The sequence below is a fragment of the Siphateles boraxobius genome, unplaced genomic scaffold (assembly GCF_051911475.1).
Source record: "Siphateles boraxobius isolate OS27281-9 unplaced genomic scaffold, OSU_SipBor_1 66, whole genome shotgun sequence".
NCBI classification, from domain to species: Eukaryota; Metazoa; Chordata; class Actinopteri; order Cypriniformes; family Leuciscidae; genus Siphateles; species Siphateles boraxobius.
The window spans coordinates 9,197,766-9,223,477 of NW_027509193.1; the positions used below are offsets into that span (position 1 = coordinate 9,197,766).

Sequence of the window (25,712 nt, forward strand, 5' to 3'; positions counted from 1 at the left end):
ACATTTCTGAGCGCATGAGTTAATGTAGCCTACTACTTAATATAAAGAATTAGGCTATAAGAGGGCACCTTAAGTATGATGTGTTCATTACTGCATGCAGCACCAGAATAAAATCACTAGCGTTTAATTTGGCTTGAGGGAATTGACAGACAGTTGCGTTTAAACGTGAAGAGCCCCCAGGCAAACTGAACTGTGATATGAATATGTTGCAGTTTGAATGGTATTCTTGAATATTAATAGTTTCAGGAAAGACAAAAGCTGTTTCTTATCTTTAAGCATGTGACTTTCAAGGTCAAGGTTAAGAGCTGATTTAGTACCTAGCCTACATCTTCTGTAGTCGAGCGCCCCCTCCTTCTCTGCCAACATCAAAACACTGCCGCCCTAGCTCTAACCGTGAGGAGGAAATCCCATAGATTACCATATAAGTTTTGAAATCAGTGTTCATGAATGTATATGAAATTGTTAGGATACATTTGTGCTCCAAATTGTTATAAACTTTACTTTTTTATCTAAAAGAAAATTTTAAGGCGCGAGTTAGCCTACGTGTTTGCATTCACATTGTAAAACAAAAAAGGTCTTCAATTCCCAAAGGCTCCAATAACAAGCCATATTTCAGCTGAATCATACGAACACATTTGATGTATAATGTCAAGAGATTAATACACATTCAAAATTGAAATAAAACAAAAATTGTCTACATACATCTGCCAAGAAATCGCTAACAAAATGCTGTAAAGTGCTGCAAATTGTCTTGAACCAATTTCAGAAAAATGGCAGAAACGGTTTGTCAGTTTCATTCACAATGTCAGCAATGACATCAGTAATTTGACAACAGAGGACTGAAAAGAGTCATTGGGCGACGCTCAATGAGAATAATACATAAATACACTACTTTGTTATGAAAACACTGTATGGAATTAACATATTTATTAAGGTTTGTGATATATATGTTACTGTTTTACAAGCGATATAAACATAGTAAATAGGTATTGACAGGTATTGAGTAATAAGGTAGCCTATTGGACTACAACAACAACGACAACAATTGACATCGCCTACGTAACATTTAAATGCAAGCTATAAAGAAGACTAGGCCTACTTCAAACGAACACAGTTACATATAGGCAGGCACGTGCGTTATATACAAGCTATATTGTCCTTTCATGTTTTCCATTGATTAAGATTAATAATTTTTGAGTCCCATTCTTTTTTTTCTTCTTTTTTTGGTGTAAATGCGCTGGGATAACATTCAGCCCCCAGTCCAAAAAAACGTCCTCGCAACGACTTGCTTTTCTTAATTTGAAGTCACCGAGAAAAACAAAAATGCAGCTTTGCTTTATGGCGCACTGTTCTTAACTTTGGCAATGAATTTCTTTTCCTTAACCCTCCTGTTTTGAAACCAAATCGTGATTTGACGCTCGGATAAGTTGGTTGCCGCTGAAATCTTTCTCCTCTTGTCCTTTGTGATGAATTTGTTGGCTGCATACTCTTTCTCCAGTTCCTTGAGTTGTACTTTTGTGTACGGTATCCGCTTCTTTCTACCTCGACGGAATGAGCCCCCGTCATGTTGGTGGGCCACAACATCTGGAACGAATAACAAAAAGGTTTATTAAATAATGGGCTCATTCATTATCTACCTAAACTACGTTCCAAAAAATTTAGCATTTGTAGAGTTAATCAATTTAACAATGTAGACATATGCAGACTTTATTTGATTAGTAAATTATATCTTTCTTTATGTAAGCGTGTTGTATTTGTGTGCTTTAGAAAATAAAGTCACATTGGTGCTCTTGTTTCTGAAATTTAAAATATATATCTAAAATAAAACATGTCTTCTGTCTGACCAGAAAAGTAATATCTTGGATATTTGTGAGAGCTTTGGCTATACCTTAACGTTTAAAAAATATTTTGAGCACTCTCATTTCAGACGAAATATAGTTTAAAACGTACCCGCTAAAGCAGACTTCCAGAGATGGCCAGCCTGGCTCTGGTCCTTGGAGCAATACATCTGACTACCCCATCCGTTAGCCAGAGCCCAAGGTTGATAGGTGTCCATGGGCAGGAGACTGTCGTGTCGCGGCTCTCCCGTTCCAAGCGTCTGTACCACTGACACGTCCAAATAACTGGCCATGGACTGGTAGGGACTGGGGTAGCTGTGGTAAAAGGCGAACTCTTTAGCCCTGCTAGGATATTCTTCAGATGTGACCGGGGTATCCATGTATTTTTCTGCAGAGTAGCTGAGTGCACTCGGCTGCGTGCAGGACTTGAGGGAACCCCGCCCCATTCTGCAAGGATAATAGCTGTTGCCAAAGTAGCCGTACGGGATGGGACCGGTGGACGAGGCCTGTGGAACCGCTGGGCAGGGTGTGCACTGCTTGCCCGGCTCTGCTGAACTTGAAGTCGGTACGTCCACAGTGGAATAGCTGGAGCCGTGGACGAGGCTAGACGGGTGGCCACTCAAAGCCGAGTGGGCCATCAGATTCCTGCACTGGTTGGCTGCAAAATTGCCACTTCCAACCAGACCCTCCATGTTCTTCAGCTCATCCAAGTTGTTTTCATACACAAACATAACCGTGTCCGCCCAGCGAGGATTCAGGACCAGGGAGGTGGTCATAGCACGCTCACCATTCGGACGGAAAATTATGTTGCAAAGACTAAAGTCCGAAGCAGGACACTCAGTTACATTGGTACAGCTGCATTGACGCAATGGACTACAGTCTGCATTGCAGTGCCTTCATTGGATAAGACCTGCACCACGTGCCGCATAAAATAAACCTTGACTGAAGAATGTTAAAGTTTTTTTTTTTTTTTTTGTCAAGACCGAGTTAAATGTGTAAAAGTTATCTTCAAATGTTGCCTTGCATTGCCTTTATGCATTAATCCACTCTAATCCACATTTTGTTCTTTAACTCACTGAGTAATACATCGCATCTTTGGCCTTTTGGGGAAAAAAAACTTATGTTACGTCTGCTGCTACTTGTTATTTTAAATTTTGAGTCATTGAAAGAATATACATTTTGATTTTAATTATGTTGTATAAGAATATGGTCACAATATAGGCTATGATAAAGGGATTTTCTTTTTCATCTCTTACATGTTCATGTCATATTATTACGCACTGAATATGCACGCGCTATACTTGCTACATGAAATAATATAATTTATATAGAAATATTCATGGAAGCTCCCTTGCTGATCATCAAATACTATAACGATTTATCTCAACATCTCCACTGCAAAAAGCAATAGAAATGTTTAAATGGGTCATACTTTTTATTTAGGATTTAATTACACATTGGCCAAGCACACGTTGAAATGCCTTTAAATCATTACAGACATTTTAAAGGCCCATAATCAGCAGTGCCAGATGTATAAATTATTTATCAGTACTATAAAAAAATGAAAAATCATAACTTGTCTCATACATAAGATTGAACAACGCCTCGAAACATTTTATGAAATACTAGACACAATCCGCTTAAGATTGAAGCAAAATATATACTTTCAAAACGGTTCCCTCGGTTGTTATTCAAAAGTCTCTATCGCTAATATAGAATGAGAACTGCAGCTGCACAAATCACAAAATGTGTAAATTATTATTACAGAGTTTGCAAGGTGTTTAAAGGTTTTTAGATAAACGAGTTGTGCGCCTATTTTTTATTTCACATTCTATCATTGACTCGTTACCCCTTAATTTTTTTAAAATGAAAATTACTAAAATCGTGAACCCATTTTTTTTTTTCAAACAAGACACTATAAGCATTTTGCCTCTGGAAACTGAGATCAGGTGAAGAAGATAAAACAATCGAAAACACAATTTGATCCAAACTCGAGTGAGATTCGCCTGTAAGCAAAATGTAAAAGTATTAATACTATAAGAAAATGCCTCTAAACGAAAAAATAAAGAAACATGACTGACAAATGAATGTTTAATGAAAATTTTAAAATTAAACATATTTTACTGTTACATATTAATGTATTTTTAATATGTAAATTCTCCAGCAATTATGTGTTGTTGTTTGTATGTTTGTTTTTACTTCCCCCTCTCAGAAATACCCTTAGATTATATGTATTTATATGTGCTGATATTTTTAAATATTTTTAGAGGCTTAAAGCGTAATGCACATTTCATTGTGTGTGGAAAATTCAGGGAACAACAAGATGCTTCCCTTTTAATCCTCCTTCCCACACACACACCTCCCCAGACTGCTGTCTTTACATAAAGGTCAGGCAAGGCCCTCAAGGTCAAGGCCAAGTTTAAAGGGATGAGCCCTCCCTGAAGGGCCTGTTTAGGAGGCAATGATAGAAGCAGTCCCTCCTTAGGCAAACGATCCAAGTTCAAGGTCTCTGAATCCAGCAAGAATAATAAAAAAGCATACAGGCAAACAAAATTGCTCAGATTTCAAAGAAATGACTCAAACCATCATATTCAGAGTGTAATGTAAATAACTTGAAATTCAATAGATCTATCCAAAATAAGACGAACAGGATTCACTGTGCTTTTCATGTTGTTTAAACATTATGAATCACCTATGAATTTCCATTACCACTAAACAGCTGTTACTCTGGGTTCAAGCATACGATTTTTGTAGTCAGGACTATAAGAAGCCTCAAAGCACATGTTGTGCTTGTGCGAGGCTGCTACTGTACACAGGAAATGCCTTAATGGTTTAATTGTAAAAAGCCCTGCCCACATGCAAGGGGTCTTACAAGAAACTACAGTCTGTCCAGCACGAATTAACTTACATCTTCAGAAAACTGGCGCAGGGTAAGTTTTATAATAAAATCTTATTGATACAATATTTAAAACCATTTGTAAACGTAATGGAAGCAGTAAAGTTCAATTGACAGATAGCTAAAGTGAAGTTATACCACGCGAAAGCGAATTTAAAAGTTTGGCCTATAGGCAACGTTTTGCGTTGTAAGTTTCACGTGAATCGATGTAAGAGTTCATAAAATCAAAAACAAAATTTATTTTAAACATAAAAGCAAAGGTAGCCTAATGAGGTGTTTTGACTTTCTTTACCAAACATTTTACATTTACACTGAAGACGACGCCTAAATGCGTTAATGCGACGTGTTGGACGAGAACTGCAATATTGCACAATTACACAATTCCAAAGTTATTAATACCATTTCGGTGGAAATTTTCAAAGAAATGATATAAAAAGTGCAAGTTAATTTCTCTTAATTGCCGTTTTGATGCATTTCAAACTACAATAAATGGTTTAAATCAATAATTACAATATCATTAATTTTGTTTATGCACGAGAGTATGCTGTGGTTGGCGTCCTTTCAGTGAAGTGGAAAACTATTAAAAAAAATTGTAATTGAAATCCTATTACAAAACTTTTGAACGTTTTTCTGCATACTTTTTGAACACGAAGCAATCATGTTTCAATAAAGCGTGAGCAACAACATGATCTATGAAAAGTAAAGTGTGCAATGTGCAATTTCCCTTTCTGTATACTTTGTGAGTCAACCGGCTAAGATATGTAGACATTATGGTTATCACTTATAGGCTACTCTCAGCACTGTTATGTTCTCTCGAATATAAAGTTCACCGAACATTTTAACCTTTCACTATTTTGCTTGTCCTCGTGTCGTTCCAAACCTCTATGACTTCTGTAGAATACAAAAGAACATATTTTGAATAAAGTTGGGGTCCAAACGACATTGGACTCCATTGACTTGCAATGAATGGACAAAGACTTTTTTCACCCACATATCTCCTAGTGTGATCAACAGGAAAAAGAGAAAGGCGATTTAAGTTTGAAACGACATGAGGGTGAGTAAATGATGAAAGAATTTTCATTTTTATGTGAACTAATCCTTAGTAAAAAATAAAATAATAATAAAATAAACAGCTACAGGAAGCACACGGAGAGGAATTCTGATTGTTACTTCAGGAAAGGGTCTTTAATAAAATGTAATTTTGCCCAGCTGTACCCATTATTGTGATATAGAATTCTGAACATTTAAAAGTGAGAATTGTAATCTCACTCATAGGACTTTAATATAAACATTACTGGCTGGTTTTACCAAAGCACTTATAAGCAAAAAGTTAGTATCACGCAACCTTATCGACATGTTACAAATATCCAAGCATAAAAACAATGCGCATTTTACTCTGACAGTTCTTCAGAGACAGAGACAAAGACATAAAATATTAATAAAATTTTCAATATGAATGACTTGTGATTATTACCAAGGTACACAATATCTAAGATTTTACTCAGTTAAAGTAGCCTAAATAAATGTAATCATGTCACATGAAACACTCCAGTAGTGTAAATAAATAAATAAATAAATAAGTGAGTGAGTGACTGAGGGAACATGTGTAAATTAGCTTCTCCCACTTAGCATATTCCTCTAATGGCAGGTTCAAATCTGCCTAGGTAACCTGTTCCGTTGCATGGCATATTGCATATTTTTTTAAAGGCAGTCACAACAATGCTTTGACCACTCAAACCAGATCTAAGAAAAGTCACTCTGTATCCATGTAATGGCGTTGTTCTCTGCAGTGAGGATGCGGGTGTTGGTGTGCTATTAGCCTACTGTTCTTCACAACTCTATGTATAGGCTAATAACGCCTCTATTCATAATAGTAATAATAAAAAGTCACATAGCATTTTAATCATTTTTACAATTATAGTTTCTATTAGTCTGAAAATCCAGTTTCCGACATATCGTTATAAATACGTTTAAAAGGTCAAATGTAGCTACATAACAATATCTAAGTAGCTAAATCAAATCCTGTGATGAAAATAAAACTGGAAATTGTGTCGTGAAACCATATAATTTATTTTCGCCTATTAATTTTGTTATTTTGGCAACACCAGTAAGGGCTAAAAGACCCACATTAAAAAACAATGTTTTAAAAAAAAAGCTCCCAAGAATTTCATCCAGTTAAATCATATATTTCTACTCTGACCGCCGCATCCTTCAATCTTGAATGAATGAATTAAATGAATGAACGACACTTTTGAAATACGAATGAAATTTGTGTTGGACTCAAAGTGTTCAAAATCATTGGAAATTGCGGAAATAAATAAATTTATTTCCTTCAATCTTCAGGGGCGCCGGTGTCTTTCCGCGTGAGGGTGCGCAAAAATCTACAGGGAAAAATCAATAGCAAATGTTTAAACCCCCAAAACCTTATATTTTGAAACATTGATTTACAAAGCAGTTGTCAATATGTCATTGCTGCTATTCATTCCCTTTTTCAGTTGTAAAAAAGTACTAGGTACTATGCAACTCTATCCCAAAGGGCAATAATGTATACAGATGACCAGTTAATATATTCACCTACTCAGAATCCAGAAGGGGTGAAATCAGATCTAAAAGATAAATGCATGCAGTTTGTGACAGCGTGATTATAGGAGACAAGGAAATATTGAAAGACTAGTGATAATGTAAGGACAATGTATCATCTAATTAAATTAGAATAATTTTATGCCAGTCAATAAGTTTTTGACACAAATATAGGCCTATGTGAATTTCAGAACACCAGGTTATCATGTAATGATGTAATGTCCCTATAACTCTATAAGAATAGTGGTATCTGTGGAAAAAAACTACTTTACAAATAAATAAAATGGATAGTATTTCTGTCTTTAGCACCACGTAACACAATCTCTGTATAAGTTTTTAGTGTAATAAAAAAGGATGGTATATTCTATGGAAAAAATAAGTATATTGCTAAGAAAAATGTATAATTTTGTGCCAAATTATCTGAATCGTAAGCCTTAAAGGTCATTGACATCTGTGCAGAATGCATTTTACTATAATGTACATTTTAGGGGAAATATGACTGCACTTGCATGGCATTCAAAATGCCTTAATACATTAAAACATCATAAAATCACATACCTCCAAACTGCAGATCTCTGATAATAACTGATCTTAATGGCAATCTGAGAGTGTAGGATGCACATTTCTCAAACATGCTCTTTATATGCACGAAATAGATGCTAGTTAAGAATGCCGTCTAATCATTATGGATTGACATGATATGAAATAGCACAACTGAACTAGCCTACATTAGGATAAATGTGTAATCTGGATCTAATCAGCTAAAGAAATCACCTTTAGGGATACAACTGATTGTCACTTGTCACAACTTCTAAAAGATTCATATTCACAAACCCTTGGATAAGATGTCCTTTTGTGGGTATTGCCCTAATGGTTGCTATCTACTTCTAATCCTTAATTTTAGAATTATTTTAAGTGCAGCACATATTAGGGCTGATATTTGCAGTACAACACAAACAAAAAAACAAACCTGAAAACTGAAGTTTTGTAGAGGATAATGTAGGAGGATAATATTTTTTTCCCAAACTAGATTTCATTAACCAAGTAAATGTCTCGTTTCTGATGAGTTCAATGGACAAAAGGTAGGCCAACCAAGAAGCAATTGTAAATTGTAAATATAATTTTAACTAACTTATCAATTTAATAAATCAGATAGGCTACCATTTACTCATATAATAATAGTTGTTATTGTTGTTGTTGTTGTTGTTGTTGTTGTTGTTGTTGTTGTTGTTGTTGTTGTTGTTGTTGTTGTTGTTGTTGTTGTTGTTGTTGTTGTTGTTGTTAACAACACAGTCATTGGTAATTTTTTCTGAAACAAGTATGAAGCAATCTTAGCATAGATTACAATCCTGCTCTTTGTACAGTTTAAATTTCAGTAATTATCAGACACACTTGAAACAGCACATCAGTACCTTTACTTGAACATAAAAGACAGGTGTGTTGGAGCAGGAAACTATATCTGCAGAACAACTTTTCGGTACCTTATAATCCCAATTTCCACGTAAACGTAAAGCCTTGTGGATCACTATATGCATTAATTATACAAATGAGACTTATTGATAGCACTAGAAGCTGTTAAGGAGGGGTGATGAGTAGTCCTGTTTAAAAATGAGAAATATGAGAAGTCTTTACTAAAAATACCCATACCTATGTGACATTTTAAACATAAAACCATTTTCAAGAACGTCACGATCAAAGTATATTATGCATTTTTGAAAAAAAAAGAGTCCTGCATCAGAGCAATACATATAAAAATGTGCGCAACCAAGTTTGTGTTCAACACTAATAGAATCCCCCTTAACAGTTTGTTCAGGTGCACCTGATCTGCCCCAGTAAAATACAGCTTTATAATATTGTGTGGTTACATTGCGCATGGGGAACAGATTTAAACTTCTGAAGGAAGACGAAGAGGAGTGAATTTAAATATCTTTAGTTTTTTTTTTATTAACATAATAATAATGTTTTTTTTTGCCCTTTATGATAAAACAAATAATTGCAGTGAAGCTACTTGAACATTTCACTGTTTCGAATAGCTAGCCATAATATTGAACATTAACTTATTAATGCAGCAACCTAAATATGCCTGTTAAATGCAGTTTTATAAAATAAAAGTAGGCTAGTTTATACAAATACATGTCAGAATAAAGAGCACTAATATAAAAGTACAATAATAATATAGAAAAAAACACAAAATATGGCTGTATTTTCTTTTTTTAAGTAGCCTATTACTAGGGAAAATAGTTTGGGAAAAACTGCAGTATCTGCTGACATTATGTAGCGTATAGATACATACAATTTTGTGCCAAAGACCATAACGGACACGCACACAAACAGTGCATATCTAGATCATTGTGTATCAACAATTATCAATGCAGACAGTGTCGTTTCATTACAGCTAAACTGAGTAGCCTAAAGTACAGACAACACACATTTTTGTCTGAAGCCCAATTTCGGTCACCCTTACGCGATATCTGCACCAGCCTCCAGATACTACAGCCTCAGTAGAGCCTTTCCCTTAAATGACAAGTAATCAAAGCACTGACATAACAATATAACTATTGGTCAGTTTGATATCAGGCTAATCTGAAGCGCCACAGATGGGAGCATATGCTACATGTGGGAAATGCAGTACTCGAAGTGTGTGTGTGTGTGGGGGGGGGGGGGGGGGGGGTTTGAGTGCCAGTTGCCTAAACCAGAGGGATGAAATTGTTGTTGTCCACCTAGGTTGAAATCGCGTTCCGGGGCGGGGCGGGGCGGTCAGAGTACGCGGGCAATGCGTTATAAATGCCGGTAGCCTACGCAAAAAAAGTGAGTGGGAGTATTGTCTACAGTTTAAAATATAGTGCCGGTACTGGTGCGTATACCGGCCCACTTCGAGCACTGGATATGCCACAGTCGTGAGATGGAAAGAACAGAGGGCAGCTCTTTCTGTTGCTAAATCAATACGCAATGTAAAACAAAACGTGAAAGCCTCAAGTAGCCTACTAATGTTAATTACGGACATTATTCTATTCAGAATCCAAAACTGCATAATCTAAAACAGGAACGCAAGCTGAATGCTAAATGGCAGACAATACGGTAGCCTATAACTTTATGAAAATAAACTTTTGTACTATAACTCACAATAAATAGCCTACAAACTGTAAAATTAGACAAATGGATACATAAATGTTAAAACATTAGATCGGAGTGACATAAGACCTTTACTTAAGTTTAGTGTCCAAACAAGCCAACACAATCTCATGAAAGTGCTTATCTATACCACGAATGTTATTTCTCGTGCCAATTATACGCCAAAAATGGTTTTAGCGTGTGTATGCTATCCACTAAAAACCACTTGGGTAGGATTAGGGTGGGGAGTGCGTGCGTATTACACACCATAAAGTGCGTATCATGTGCACGCGAAAACTGCGTAGCATATGCACGCAAAAACTCTTTTTGGCGTATAAATGCCACGAGAAATAACATTCGTTGTATAGATACGCACTTTTATGAGATCGGGCTCAATAAGCTCAACCACATGGTAACTGCAGAAGCCCTTAATGATCCACATCGCGTGCAGTCACGTGATATTTTATCTGTACGCATCACTGTATCATTGCTGTGTCTTTAAAATGGTCTTAAAATCACAATAATTAATTAAGACACTAAAGTTAAAATTATTCATCAGGCTAACTTCCTATATTCAATCGCACTATACCGTTCCTTCGTTCAGCACCTTTGAGCCTGACAGCTCCTATAACGATGCACTTAAAGCAAAGATTCACCCATATATGAAAATGTTGTGATCATTTAGGCTACTCATCCTCATGTTGTTCCAAACCTGTGTGAATGTCTCTCTTCTCCGGAACACAAATTAATAAATTGTGAAGAATATTTCAACTCTGTGTCTACACTGATAGTAGTTCCAAAACAACATGGACTTCACTGATATTTTTTACAGACAGAAATGCATTTAAATTGGGAACGACATGAGGACGACTAAATGATGAAAGAACTTTAATTTCTGGGTGAACTATCCCTTTGAGCATAAAGCAGGCGCTACTTCATCGTAAAATAAGGTTGACATGCGACGCTTATATTGCTTATTATAAAGCAACGCCAGCATATTCTGTCTGGCAACGTTGATTTTTTTTTATTATAAAATCAGTTAGTTCAAATTCTCTGACAATTTTCCAATTAATTGTCTTTTTAAAAATAAATAAATTTTCCTCACATAGGCCTACTTATACGGCACTGACACGCTTTCATCTCTTTCATAAACTGTAGACCTCTGCAATTTGGGGACATAAGGATTCTAATGATTGACTTCCAAAAATACAAACATCAAACACCAAGGAACAATCAGGGTTGGCCTATCTCAACGGGGAAGCCACTGTGACAGTATGCAAAGGGAGGTCGATCTTAATTCTCCATAACAAAAAAGTACAAAGGCCGGTCGGAGACCAAAGACAATTTAACACCTCCCTCTGTCCGCGCGCCCCGGCGGCGCCTCAGCGGATAGAGCGCGTCTCTCATTAGTAGAAGATGGGACGACCTGAAAGGTGCAGAGGTGAGGGAGGAGGGGGGGGGGGGTGGACAGCGACTACAAAAACAACTCATCTTTTCCTTCATAAACGAACTTGGCTCGGAAGACAAGTGACGAGAGAAAATTCCTTTTTTGGGGGGTAGGGCCTGGTCTGGGACTGTTTTGAGGACTATGAGAAGTGTGTGAAAATCAATTTGGGGAATATCTGGATTGCGGACGTGATATAAACGATAAAATGCGTAAGTAGCCAACAACATCCACATTTCAACAGCAAGCTGAGAGGACCGTAGCCTACACATTTTTTTCATGTCGTTCAAGTATGCCTGCTGTAACTACAAAATCAACATCTGTGTAGCGAATTCATTTAGGAAATTAACTTTGGGGCTTTACGGAAGCTCCCTTCTTTCTCATTGTAAATGTGATGTTCGCAAAGTAAACGAATGCATAATGTGAAGTACATTTTCAGTAGCAGAGGGCAGGGAGTCGCCAGTGTCTACTGTTCATGCTGACAGTGATCAAGGAGAGGAAGAGTGCCCTCGTATTTCAGCACTGAATGGGATAGACCAGAGTCGGCGGCACCGGACTGCTTTCACGAGGGAGCAGCTGACCCGTCTTGAGCAAGAATACTGCAAAGAAAGTTACGTGTCTCGACCCAGACGATGCGAACTGGCGGCAGCGCTTAACTTGCCCGAGACTACAATAAAGGTAATTCACTGCGCAGAACTTTTCATGCCACACTCAACCTCTGGCCCAACAGACAGCATTTAAAGAGTTTGCTATTAAAAAGTGTTAATTTAAGAATAGATTTGAGGCTAACTTCTGCAGTCTATGAAAGTCTACTGAAGTAGAATTTTTAATTTTGAGTTTAAGAGAGGATTGTTTGTGTTTTGTGAGACTGGGGGTTACAGACAAGCCAAGAAGCCATAAACCGGATCTCCCTGCTGAAACTGAAAATTTGGTTACATTTACCATTACCTAATCCCAACAACATGCTGTGTCCTTCATCAAGATCCTTTATCACTCTATTTCTTTATAGGTCTGGTTCCAGAACAGGAGGATGAAGGACAAGAGGCAGCGTCACAGTTTGCACTGGCCTAACCCACTGGACCCAAACCTGTGTGCCTTCATGGTGAGTCAGGCGGCTGCTGGACTCCCCTACCCACTGCTGCCCCGCTTACCCCTTCATCTATACTCTCATCTCGGCATGGGTAGCCTCCCTGGTTTTTCAAACCCCTACAGCGCCACCACAAGGCCAGTGGACACTTTTCACCTCCCTCCTTCGACCTACCCATGGCTAGGTGGACTTCCACAGCCTGCTCTCTATTCCCCTGTCCAGACAATGCACCATCCCGCGGGATGCCACTGTCCCCATTGCCTGCACTGGAGACCGGACCACCTGCTTAAACCTAGAGGGGGAGCTAGGACAGGCACGCAACCCAAAACCTTCGGCAGTGCTTCAGGATAATGGGATAGAGGTGCATTTACAATGATAAAACGAATAGATCACCCAAAAATGAAAATTTCATCATTGTTTACTAAACCTACATGACATTTTCTACAGCGGGATACAAAAGAATAAATTATGAAGATTTGTTTGCCCATACAATGAAATTTCTAAGGCTGTTTTTTTATTTATACATCTGTACAGTTATTCAAAATCTAGATAATGTCACTCTTGAAGAAATATTTTGTTGTTTATCATACTGTAATATAGATAACAGTTTGGTTTACTTTCTTAAAATACCTGATCTTTTTTTGTTTGTTCAACATTTTTCATCTTGACATTTCTGCACCTGAACACCGTGTACATAAATGCTTTCCAAAAATATATATGACAAAATTGACTATTAAAAATATTTATGGAAACCTTTTACTTAATGTATTGCTGCCTTTTTCTTAATAAAAACATAATAATTAACAATAATAATGGGACTATGCAAGGACAGAAAACAGTTAATGCTCTACTCATTAACATCCTCAAGAATTCATATACCTGAATTCACACCAACAATTTTGTCATTGTTTAACACCAACCTGTTGACCAAACAGCACTATAATCTTAAAGACTACTTATCAACTTACAGACACGAAGTTCCTGTCATTATACTCCTTGCTAGACACAACCTGCTGAATTATGATCTTGAAAATCTAAAATCAAACAGCCTGTAACCAGACAAAACATCAACAGGTGGACAGGGGTGTCTGAGACTCCAGAGCCTCAAAGATCTTGCTCTAATATATAATGTCTGCAAGTAAAACACCTGAATTAATGCATAAATTAATGCATTGGCAGAAAAATGGACTTGCCACACTGACTGTCTTGAATTTATGAATACACATAATTGTATACATATATACACATATACAGTTCAAAAGTTTGGCATCAGTAAGAATTCTTTTTTGAAAGAAAATACTTTTACTCAGCAAGGAAGCATTTAATTGATCAAAAGTGGCAGTAAATATATATAAGATTTATATAAAAAATGTTTTTCTTATGAACTTCCTATTCACCCAAATCACATTTCCACAAAAAAACGTTAAGCAGCACAACCTTTTACAACATTTATAATAACAAGAAATGTTTCTTGAGCAGCAAATCATCATATTAGAATGATTTCTGAAGGATCATATGGCACTGACTGAGTAGTAATGATGCTGAAAATTCAGATTTGATCACAGGAATAAATTACATTTTAAAATATATAAAAATAGAAAACAGTTATTTTAAACTGTCATAATATTTAATAATATTACTGTCTCTATTTTTGATCAAATAAATAAGCCTCGGCAAGCAGAAATCCCACGAACACCAAAGCTTTGAACGGTAGTGTATGTTAATTCATTGTTTAATTCACTGCTACCATTGTCTATTAAATTATGGCACCGGTCATGACTTTTAAGAAAAAACACATACACACAACCAAACACCCCAGCTTTCAACACACTCTACTTGAAATTAAGAATTAAGCAGTTCGAAGGTGAACATATCCATATCCAGGTGTGTGGGCTTATTTTACCTCCACCTGCTACAGGTGAACTCTAGTTGAAAGGCTTCTCAATCTGTGTCTCAGCGTAAATAAACCAGCGTCTGGCTTGTGTCATACAAGAACATGAGCTGAATGCCCTACATTCAAATTAATTTGTAGCTATATACCAAAACAATTAATGTGATGTAAAAACTTCAGGGTTGCTGCTTCATATGGATGAAGTATTTTTTTGGTATTTGTAAGGAATGTCATAGCATTACTTTAGATAGAATGCATTTAAAAACGTTGTTTGTAAAACAATAATAATTAACCTACATATGGATGCATGTCATTGTCACATTGTCACATCCATGCATGTTTAGAGGTGTAAAAACCATCACTTTGGATGCTTAGATCATTAGAGACATCAGCAGTACCCTTGTCTGAGTCTGACAATAACTCAATGGGTGACGTCTGCAGTAAAGCCTTGGCAATAGAAGGGAAATGACAGTGAAGAAAAAAAAAACTGCTCCTGTGAATTGCGAGTGATGTGGTAAATGGGGACAGACTGTAAAGAGATTCTGCTCTGGTGACTGTGGGAACACCGATTGAGCACACAGTAGTGGATCCTCTTTTGTCTGGAGAGCACTACCTTGTGACTTTTACAACTTCCTGCTCCTAATACTGCCTCGGCCTTGAGGGAGTCAGAGGTGGGTTGACATGACTGCAAGTTCTCCATAAACCTTCCTCATCCAGCCTCAGTATATAAATATATTAGTTAAAAACATGCCTCTTCTTATTTCCTATTTGAAATATTTTAAAGAACTTTGTTTATTTAATCAATGCAGCCACACATCCACATTTTTTAAAACATCTTAACATAGTTTAAAGGAAGTTGCTTCAAAATGCATCATACGCAGATCAATAAGTTTCTGTTCAATTTTTAATATTGGGTAGTTCAGAAGATACAGAAGAAGTTGCATTTGCAGCAGTTTCACAGGATTATTTCTATTTCAAATAAATTATGTTTGGTTGAACTTTCTATTCATCAAAGAATCCTGGTTAGAAAAAAGTATCAGTTTGCATAAAAAGTAAGTCAAGTATTCAACATTGATAATAATAAGAAACACCCCGTGAACACGTAATACAAGTGCGCATGATATCACCGTTTCACAAAGTCACGTTTTTGTTCTTTACACGGAGAAAGGCATCGTTTTAAAAAGCTTGCATTTTCAGGCCCTCAAAACGCCACTGTCGTGTAAATGAATGACCAAAATGCATAAAAAGTTTTCCGTTTTGGTGTCATGTAAACATACCCAAATTAATGCAATATTATTGACAGATTTAAAAGAGCAGTTTCATGTCTGTCCTTGTAATGTTCAACTGGTCAAGAGAGTCATTAGTAGGCCTACAGTAATCTGATTACACTGTTGGAGATGTAATTAGTAGCCATTAATAATTGCTTTTTTAGAGTTAAGTACCCAACACTGTTTATAGCCTTGGTGAAAATACTTACTTCTTTCAAAACTTGAAAAAAAAAACTACCAATCCAACACTTTTAAACAGTGTATTTAGTGTATTTACACGTTTCCACCGCATCCTGGACTTCCCACACTGTCACTAGCCACCCATACTGATTTTTGCTGATTTTGCCTGCACATGAAAAAAAACTTCAAGAGGCCAAAAGTGTTGAAGGTATGAACTGCACAGGTACAGTAAGATTATCACACAAGTAAATGTGATGCTATTTGGCTTATAAAACAGCAGCTAACATGCTCATCTGGCTCAAGCATTAGATTTCCACATATATTCACATTCTTTTTCCCTCAGACAACTTCAAGTACACACTAGATTCACTTAAAGAGGCCCAAAGCAAGAAAGGGGGAGAAATTAGTGACTTGAATGAATAGTTTACTTTTTGTGGGTCACACACTTCATCACTAAATACAGAAACGTGATAAGGAAAAGCCACATTAAGTTTAAAAGTATAGTAAGTCAATTTTGAAGTTAATTAAGGAAAATGAACTCTCAGAGACACATTAGCACCTCAGGGAAACCAGCAGTCTATCTTATACAGTGAAACAGATGTATCACAAACAGCTGTAAGAGACAAAATTTCTAAGTGTAACATTTACATGGGTTTCATACAGTCAGGCATATGCATTATGCACTGAGCTTTACATATTGCTATAGCTGAAAGTGAAATGAGCAATTTAATGGTATATAGTGGGCACAGAAAGCTTTGTTAGGTTCAAGAGGAAGCCACACTGAAGCTGGTTTTTGCCAACAACTACAGCTGCATTGTCTTATGGATGAATGATTGCCTGAAGCTGCCGAAAGCAATTAGCCAATAAAGCGTTTGTCCCGCTAAACAACTTCCCTGTGCAGAGAAAAAACCCTAAGGTTATGAAAATCTCTTAAATTCACTAAAATAATTGTTCAATATTTATTGTTATTTCAAATGTAGCTGTTTAATTTTAGCCAAGGCATCTCACAGTAGCCTATTGCAAGAACAGACACAGACATCCTTACAGAGGACCTATTATGCCCTTTTACAAAGTCTTGATTTTGATTTGGGCTCTTAATAGGTTTTCATGTTTGAATGTTCAAAGACATTCCTTATTTTCCACATATTTTACACCTTTCTTTCCAGTCTGCTTAGTTCCTGTCTCTCTAAAGCCCCTCCTTACAAAAACCACAATGTGCTCTGATTGGTCGGCTGGATCATTGTGTTGTGATTGGTCAAGCACTTTGAGCGTGCTTCATGTCACGCCCCTTTAACATAACCATGTGTGATCTGGGCTGTCTTTTGAACATGTATAGCACACAGTGGCATAACTTTGTTTTAAAAAGTGTGTGTGTGTGTGTGTGTGTGTGTGTGTGTGTGTGTGTGTGTGTGTGTGTGTGTGTGTGCGTATTAAATAGTTTTCTAGACTGTATTGACTGGGTCTGACTTAATTGGGATCATCACGGGGCATCGGTAAGAATGCACAAAAGTCCAATCGCTGTTTTGGTTTTAATGATAGGTTCAAGCCATCAACATACTCAATGCAGTGCATGAACAGATGTATGTGATATTTGGTCTGTAAGTGTGGTTTCTATAATAAGAACAGAAATACAAATAATCAGTTTACAGTAATGATAAGCATTTAACTCAAAAGAATAAACACGCGAGGATGCATGGCTATAAGTGCAAACAATAGACTATTAATATACGTGACTATCGTCTTATAACCATATCTCAATCGATTAATCTTCACAATCCACATAAATATGGCTTAATGACATCTGTAGTGTGTAAATGCTGAAGTAAACATATGGAACATATGAGTTGTTATTATTTCACTTAACTACAGCGCACATCGGATCACACGTGCAAAGATAATGCACACAGACATACTGCTAACATTAGCTTCACGGAGATACGAATTACCCTCAACATCAGAACGTTTCAACACATAATACAACAAATAGCAATATAAACAAGATTAAAGACGGTATATGTGGAAATTAAACTTACTTTCAAAGTTACGCACACTCATACACGCGAACCCTCCACAGCTTTCAAGCGGAACATAACCAGTTGCGCCAAACTCTGGGGGCGGGACTAAGTTACGACTGTCAATAATTCACAACCCACCAATAAGAATTAACTTCACTGAGCCTTTTCAACAGCCGCCCCAATTTACGTTGTAAATTCTACTTTAGAAAAGGCTTATGAGTCTTTGTTATCATCAGGTAGTGGTGGCAAACGGACAAGTTTACTCACTGGTCGGATGTATTTCCGACCCTGCACTTGTACTTCATCAGTTCTGATTTTCCCATCAGCCCCTGGTACTGTGGCTGAGACTTACCCACAGGCCAGAGGGCTCGAGGCAATTGGTGATCCACTATCATCACTACTGTGCCAGTCTTTAGATCTTTGCCAGTCTCAGTCATCCACTTTGTACGAGTTTGCAGTTCAGGCAAGTATCTCTTGATGAAGTGGGCCCAAAAATGATCGGCAAGGACCTGGCTATGTCTCCAGCGTCTTCTGCTAAGTAATTCGGACTCAGGGTATACAATTTGGGGTAAATCAGGGTCTGGCCGCCCCAATAACAGGCTGTTTGGAGTGATGGGGTCAACATCTGCTATGGCCGATGACACGTAACCCAGAGGTTTGGAGTTTAACATGCCTTCGATCTCTGTAAGCACTGTACTTAGCACTTCCTCAGTAACATGTTGGGCTCCAAGTGTAACATTGAGAGCAGATTTTAGAGACCTGATCTCCCTCTCCCACAATCCACCAAAATGAGGAGCTCCAGGGGGATTGAATTTGAACTGAATTTTCTGCTTTGCAAGCTGACTTTGCAGAGTGGGTTGCATGGCTTCAAATGCATCTGATAGTTCCCTTTCTCCTCCCTTGAAGTTTGTTCCCTGGTCAGAATAGAGTTCATGGGGAGTTCCTCTGCGTGCAATGAATCTGCGTAGGGCCATGAGGAATGAATCTGTATCAATTTTGGGAAGTAAATCAATGTAGACTCCTCTGGTCGTCATACATTTAAATATGATCCCCCAACGTTTTTCATTGCGCCGGCCTATTTTGATTGTGAAAGGCCCAAAACAATCAACACCTGTTGAATAAAAAGCTGGGCGGTAGAGACGGAGTCGGGCTGGTGGTAAATCAGCCATTTTTGGCACTTCAGGCTTTCCACGCCATTTTCTGCATTCACGACACTGATGTTGGTGCCGCCGTACTGCTTCTCGCCCTTTAATGATCCAGTATTTACGGCGTAACTCAGCAAATACTCTTTCTGGGCCAGGATGATGAAGTTTTCCATCATAATGTTGGATCAGGAGTTGACTGAGTGGGTGTTTGGGATCCATGACAATTGGGTGGGCAGTATCTGGCCTAAGCAGCTCACTACGTCGCAAACGGCCACCAACTCTTATGAGCCCAGTAGACTGGTCAATCTCTGGTGCAAGTGAGATTAATCTGCTGTTAGAAGGCCAAGATTTACCACATATTAATGTATCAAGTTCAACTGGGAAACACATAGCTTGGGCTTGTTTCAAGAGTGAGATCTCAGCAGCTACGTAGTCTTGGGCGGATAAATCTCTTGTCTCATTGGCTTGTTTTAACTGTTCCTGTGCTTCATGTTCCACCAGTTGATCAAAACTGCGGTATAGTGAGAATTCTTGCATTATGTCAGAGAAATCTACTGTGGTCAAACTACAGAAGGTTACTTTCTTTTCTTCATCTGTGCTGTCTGGGACCAATTCCTCTGGGTCATTAGACCAGGTACTTGGGTCTTGCCACAAAAATTGTGGTCCTTGTTTCCAGTGACTTGGCACTGATAGTTGGTGAAGTGTTTTACCATGGGTAATGTCATCTGTAGGATTGTTTTCAGACTTCACATAATGCCATGCTTGAGAAGCAGTCAGCTCCTGAATTTCTGCAATTCTTGTGCCCACAAACACTTTATACCTGCATGAATCTGATTGGATCCAAGCTAAAACTGTCTTTGAGTCACTCCACAATGTCACCTGTTCAATGCTCAGGGTGAGTTCCTTCTCCAGAAGTCTTGCCAATTGAGCTCCACTGAGTGCTGCACAGAGTTCTAGCCTGGGAACAGATAACTGCCGCTTTGGTGCCACCCTTGATCTTGCTGTGATAAATGCAACCTCGACTTGGCCTTGAGGACTCTCTGTTCTAATGTACGCCACTGACCCATAAGCATGATTTGAAGCATCACAGAATATGTGGACGTCTCTTTTGCACACTTTAGAATCCAGTTCTGTGCTAGTGTAGCATCGGGGTATAGCAATCTTGTTCAGGTACTGCAATTCTTCTTCCCATTCATGCCAGGCTTGCAAGAGGTCACTTGGTAGCAATGGGTCATCCCACTCCCGTTTTTTATCCCACAGTCTTTGTACCAGTACTTTGGCTCTAGTTGTGAAGGGGATAATATAGCCTAGTGGGTCGTACTGACTAGCTAAGACCTGATAGACATACCTCATTGTGGGAACTTGTGGTTCCTTCAGACGAGCTTTGTAACCAAGAGTGTCTGCTTGGCAAAGCCAATGTAGACCCAAGGTGGATTCAGAGACGTCCCATTGCTTTTCAGTAAGCCAAAGCTCATTTTTCTCAGATCTGGCTTCTACCGGAAGGTGTGCAACGACAGAAGGAATGTTGCTAGCCCATTGCCTTAACTCGAACCCACCAGATACCAGAAGAGCTTGAAGCTTGTTCACCAGTTCAGTCGCTTTGTCAGTAGAAGTTACACTCTGCAGGAAATTGTCCACATAGAAATGTTTCTCTACAGCCACACGTGTATCTTCTTCTGGTTCTGTATTCTCTTGGACATGTTTTTGGACAGCAAATGTTGCGCAGCATGGGCTGCATGTAGTCCCAAAAGGCAAAACCTGCCACTCATAGACACTGACTGGTGTATCACGTTGCATGTTTCTCCACAGAGATCTGAGGAGTGGTTTATCCTCTGGGAGAAGACGAATCTGGTGGAACATGCCCTTGATATCGCTTGTGATGGCAATCGCATGCTCTCTGAAACGGAGTAACACTCCTAGTAAAGTGGAAGTGAGGGTAGGCCCAGCTAGGAGGTACTTATTGAGGTTAAGGCCTTGGTACTGAAAGGAACAGTTGTACACTACTCTGTGCTTTTCATTATGGTATACCATGTGGAGAGGTATGTACCATGATTCAGGGGTTTGATCAACTGCTTCATCAGCCAGCTTGACAACATAACCAGATTGATCCAGCCTTTCAATTTCTTGGTTATATGCCTTTGACTGTTCGGGACTTTTACTGAGACGCCTTTCTAATGCTCTGAGGAGGGGAAGAACAGACTCTTTAGGCGCTTTCAATTGGGGCATGTCCTTTTTTCGCAGAAGTGGTGTGGCATAACGAAACACTCCATTTACGTTTACCCTTGCAGTCTTGGTCTCAAGCAGAGTGATGGCCTCCTGATCACAACGTGACCGTGTCACCACCTTCTCATTGCGGTATGGTAATATGTCAAGCTGCCAGAGTCTCTCAACATGCTGCAACAGCTCTGATGAGGTGGAAGTCACAGATGTGAAAAAACATTGTTGCTCGGGGATTTGGTGCTGGAGTACATGAGCTGGCCCTTGCAGCGTCCAGGCTAATCTGGTTCGTATAGCAGCTGGCCCGCCTGGTGGGCCGAAGCACACTGGCTCCATGGGGATGATCAAATGGTGATGATCAGAGCCTATAAGCAACAATGGTTGAACCTGAGAAAAGGCATGAAGAGGCAGTCCTTTGAGATGCGGGTATTTTTCTTGTAAAATGGAAACTGGATGTGAATGCTTGGCCAAGCCCAAATTCTCGGCTGTAAAGGCACCCGTTATCTTGAACCTTCTGCTTGGCTGAAATGCTGGGGACAGAGTGAAAGATACTTTTGTACCTTGTATGACTTGGGTGTCATGTCGAACTGTTCTCAAAGAGAGGGTTTCAGTCTGTCCATTAAGTTTAAGCTGCTGTGCTGCACCATGAAGCAGGATTGTACGTTCAGAGCCATCGTCCAAAATAGCATAAGCCATCATTGAATTTTTTCCATTATGCAACAGCACTTCACAGATTTTCAGAAGGACCTGGCTGCCACCTGCTGGACGATCCAGGTATAGCATCTGACTCTCTTGGGGTCTTTCGTGATAGTGCTTCATCTCTGTTGATTTGCTGTTGATATCATGCAAGATAGTTAGATGTTTGCCATTGCAAGTTTTACATGTGGCTTTTAATTTGCACTGGGCTGCCTGATGTTTCTGTCCGCACCTCCAACATCTCTTATTTGACTTAATCCAGTTGGTTTTGAGCTCACTGGTAAGCTGCGTGAAGTTATTACACTGGTTAAGATAGTGGTGGTTATTGTCACAGTAATGACAGTACACATTATTGCCGGGGTTTTGGAATTCTGATGGTTTCGCAGCTGGAGGGTTTGTGGACTGATCCACATGCAAAATGGCTGCTGTCTGAAAAGTGTGCTTACGCTGTCGCGGAGCTTCTTTCTGCTGTCTAACATTTCGCCTCATTTCACTAGTATTGAGTTTACAGTCAGTGGGCTGCACCTGTAGCTCGAACTCAAGCCAGTGTGAAAAGTCAAGCAGGTTTGGAATTGGGTTTCTGAGGGGGTGAACATACCTCTTGAAGTTCGCCTTGAGATCATGAGGGAGTTTAGACATGAGTCTTGCCACATGTGAGCCACACTGCAATTCAACAGCTCCCTTCTCATCCAGCTGGTCAAGCATACCCACCAATGCTCGAACTCTGAGGGCAAACTTACGAAAGGCCTGAGTGTCTCCACTGTGAATATTGTCAAAGTCTCTTGGATGATAATGATGCCTTGGGTGGTAATCATTTTGTTCTCTAAATCTGAAGTCAGCTGCAGGGGAAGGATGACGTTTTTGTGGCTGTGGTGGGATGTGTCTTTGGTCATGTACATAGCCTGGGCTATATGCAGCGTGTACACTTATTTTGTGCGGAAGTTGCGATGTACATGGCAAATTTGGTTGATATTGCACATGCCTGTTCTTTGGTGTGGACTGCAATCTCATCTCTGCAAGTTCACCTGACAAATTAATTTCACCGTCTAGCTCCTCATCTGCCGAAACTTCCTCTCCATCCTCCATAACTGCTTTCCCAATCTCTTTACTTTGGACATCTTATCCCGTGGCAATCACCGCAATCCGGCTCGAAGGACCAATATTAAATCGTTTTCTAGACTGTATTGACTGGGTCTGACTTAATTGGGATCATCACGGGGCATCGGTAAGAATGCACAAAAGTCCAATCGCTGTTTTGGTTTTAATGGTAGGTTCAAGCCATCAACATACTCAATGCAGTGCATGAACAGATGTATGTGATATTTGGTCTGTAAGTGTGGTTTCTATAATAAGAACAGAAATACAAATAATCAGTTTACAGTAATGATAAGCATTTAACTCAAAAGAATAAACACGCGAGGATGCATGGCTATAAGTGCAAACAATAGACTATTAATATACGTGACTATCGTCTTATAACCATATCTCAATCGATTAATCTTCACAATCCACATAAATATGGCTTAATGACATCTGTAGTGTGTAAATGCTGAAGTAAACATATGGAACATATGAGTTGTTATTATTTCACTTAACTACAGCGCACATCGGATCACACGTGCAAAGATAATGCACACAGACATACTGCTAACATTAGCTTCACGGAGATACGAATTACCCTCAACATCAGAACGTTTCAACAAATAATACAACAAATAGCAATATAAACAAGATTAAAGACGGTATATGTGGAAATTAAACTTACTTTCAAAGTTACGCACACTCATACACGCGAACCCTCCACAGCTTTCAAGCGGAACATAACCAGTTGCGTCAAACTCTGGGGGCGGGGCTAAGTTACGACTGTCAATAATTCACAACCCACCAATAAGAATTAACTTCACTGAGCCTTTTCAACAGTGCGCGTGTGTGCGCGTGCGTGTGTGCAATAGTACATTGTGTTTATTGAGATCTAATATATGTTGCTAGTGGCGAGAATTTTGATCCGACTAAACCTCCAAGCGTATCAGAGGTTGTGGGTTCTGATCCACACTAAGTAGTAGGCCTATAGTTTTGTTCCCCTCATCAAAACCAATTGTTTATTAGTGGTTGTATCAAACAGGGACACGTTTTTTTGTGCATTATGTTTTGGGATTTCACCGTAGCGAATATAGAGTCTCTCCGCAACGGATTGAAGCGCGCGTCTGTCACCGATGTTAAGGCCAAGGGTTATTTACCACACCCCGGAGGAGCAGACACCAGAGGACAGACAACCAAGGTAAGTTTAAAAGTAAGTTTTTTTTATTAAAATTAAAAAGGGATAAAAGCAGGGGCAGGGACGTTCGGGGCTGTGGCTTTGGTACGATACAGGGAGGGGACGATGCATAACGAATCTTCAAAGTTATGGGTCAATTTCATCCGTCAGAGACTCAGAGAAAACAGTTGTTTGATCTCACCACACTTGTGCATAAATCACTCTTGTAAATCTCCACACGTGTTTGCTTCACTCTTTCAGACACTGCAAACTTACTCTATCTTCACAGTGATTAATCAACTCGTTTCTCTTCTCTTCATAGGGTGAATGATCCAAGGAATAGTGGTCTCAGAAGATGAACATGGATTCAGCGATCTTCCCAGCCGTTACCATTACTGTTCTTTGCTCTGTCAACAGGATAACACACACTGCCCACAAACACAGGTTAGTCGTACACTGGTGATGGTAAATCTTTACATGTGATTTTCTCCAGAAGGTAAATCATAAAAGGGTGCACTTAACTTTCCCTCGGTGAATCGCGTGAATCCTGCAGCGGGTTTCCACTCTCTTTTCTGCCAGTCACTCTCCTTCTTTCTCTGTGAAGTTTTCTCACTTACTTCGTTGCGTTGCTGTTCATGATTTCTTTTAAAAGACTCACTTAATGAGCATGTCTCGGGGGACTCAACATAGAACACTGATCAGGTCTTAAACCGATTCTTTCTGCACCTGTCACCGCTCACTGCCGCTGCTACAATCCACTCGCGCACTCTTGTAGAGCTTTCCTACTGCCCGAGCATTTTTCCTTCTCCTACTGTGCTTCAAGCCCCTCTCTTTATACTCCTTTTTCCCGGACACATGCTTCAATGAAGCGCTACTCACTGGCTTCAGCTGGCGCTTGTTATGGTCGGCGGCCATGACAGGTAAACCCAGCACCGGCCCGGTGTTACACCGGCATTCCTTCCCCCTGGAAACGAGTCAGCAATTTTTTTTTTCCGGTTTGTTCACCCGGTGACACGTCGGTGTGAAGACTGCGCGAGTCACAACAGAACACTGTGGGTGCTTCTCATTTCTTATCATAGACTGTATAAGA

General features: G+C 39.0%; 3 protein-coding genes across 5 annotated transcripts; 1 reads left to right on the forward strand and 2 right to left on the reverse strand.

The window, feature by feature from the left end:
• Positions 1 to 1,203: 1,203 nt before the first annotated feature.
• On the reverse strand, positions 1,204 to 2,664 carry hoxb13a (homeobox B13a). Its single transcript, XM_077213818.1, has 2 exons — positions 1,951 to 2,664; positions 1,204 to 1,584 (listed from the first exon to the last, which is right to left on the reverse strand). The coding sequence occupies exons 1-2, from the start codon at positions 2,612 to 2,614 to the stop codon at positions 1,337 to 1,339; spliced, it is 912 nt and encodes a 303-aa protein (XP_077069933.1). The 5' UTR covers positions 2,615 to 2,664; the 3' UTR covers positions 1,204 to 1,336.
• Positions 2,665 to 5,771: 3,107 nt separating this feature from the next.
• On the forward strand, positions 5,772 to 13,590 carry eve1 (even-skipped-like1). 3 transcript variants are annotated; one of them, XM_077213820.1, is made up of 4 exons: positions 5,772 to 5,788; positions 11,584 to 12,081; positions 12,309 to 12,547; positions 12,879 to 13,590. In XM_077213820.1, exons 2-4 carry the CDS (start codon positions 12,078 to 12,080, stop codon positions 13,305 to 13,307), a joined length of 672 nt encoding a protein of 223 aa, XP_077069935.1. In that variant the 5' UTR covers positions 5,772 to 5,788; positions 11,584 to 12,077; the 3' UTR covers positions 13,308 to 13,590. The 3 variants fall into 3 exon arrangements, with proteins under 3 accessions (XP_077069935.1, XP_077069934.1, XP_077069936.1); XM_077213819.1 differs by lacking the exon at positions 5,772 to 5,788 and having other exon boundaries at positions 11,544 to 12,081; XM_077213821.1 differs by lacking the exon at positions 5,772 to 5,788 and having other exon boundaries at positions 11,544 to 12,081; positions 12,312 to 12,547.
• A 4,215-nt stretch (positions 13,591 to 17,805) lies between these two features.
• Positions 17,806 to 25,550, reverse strand: LOC143722413 (uncharacterized). The gene is made up of 2 exons (XM_077213822.1): positions 24,899 to 25,550; positions 17,806 to 23,711 (listed from the first exon to the last, which is right to left on the reverse strand). The coding sequence occupies exon 2, from the start codon at positions 23,452 to 23,454 to the stop codon at positions 18,574 to 18,576; it is 4,881 nt and encodes a 1,626-aa protein (XP_077069937.1). The 5' UTR covers positions 23,455 to 23,711; positions 24,899 to 25,550; the 3' UTR covers positions 17,806 to 18,573.
• Between the last annotated feature and the right edge of the window lie 162 nt (positions 25,551 to 25,712).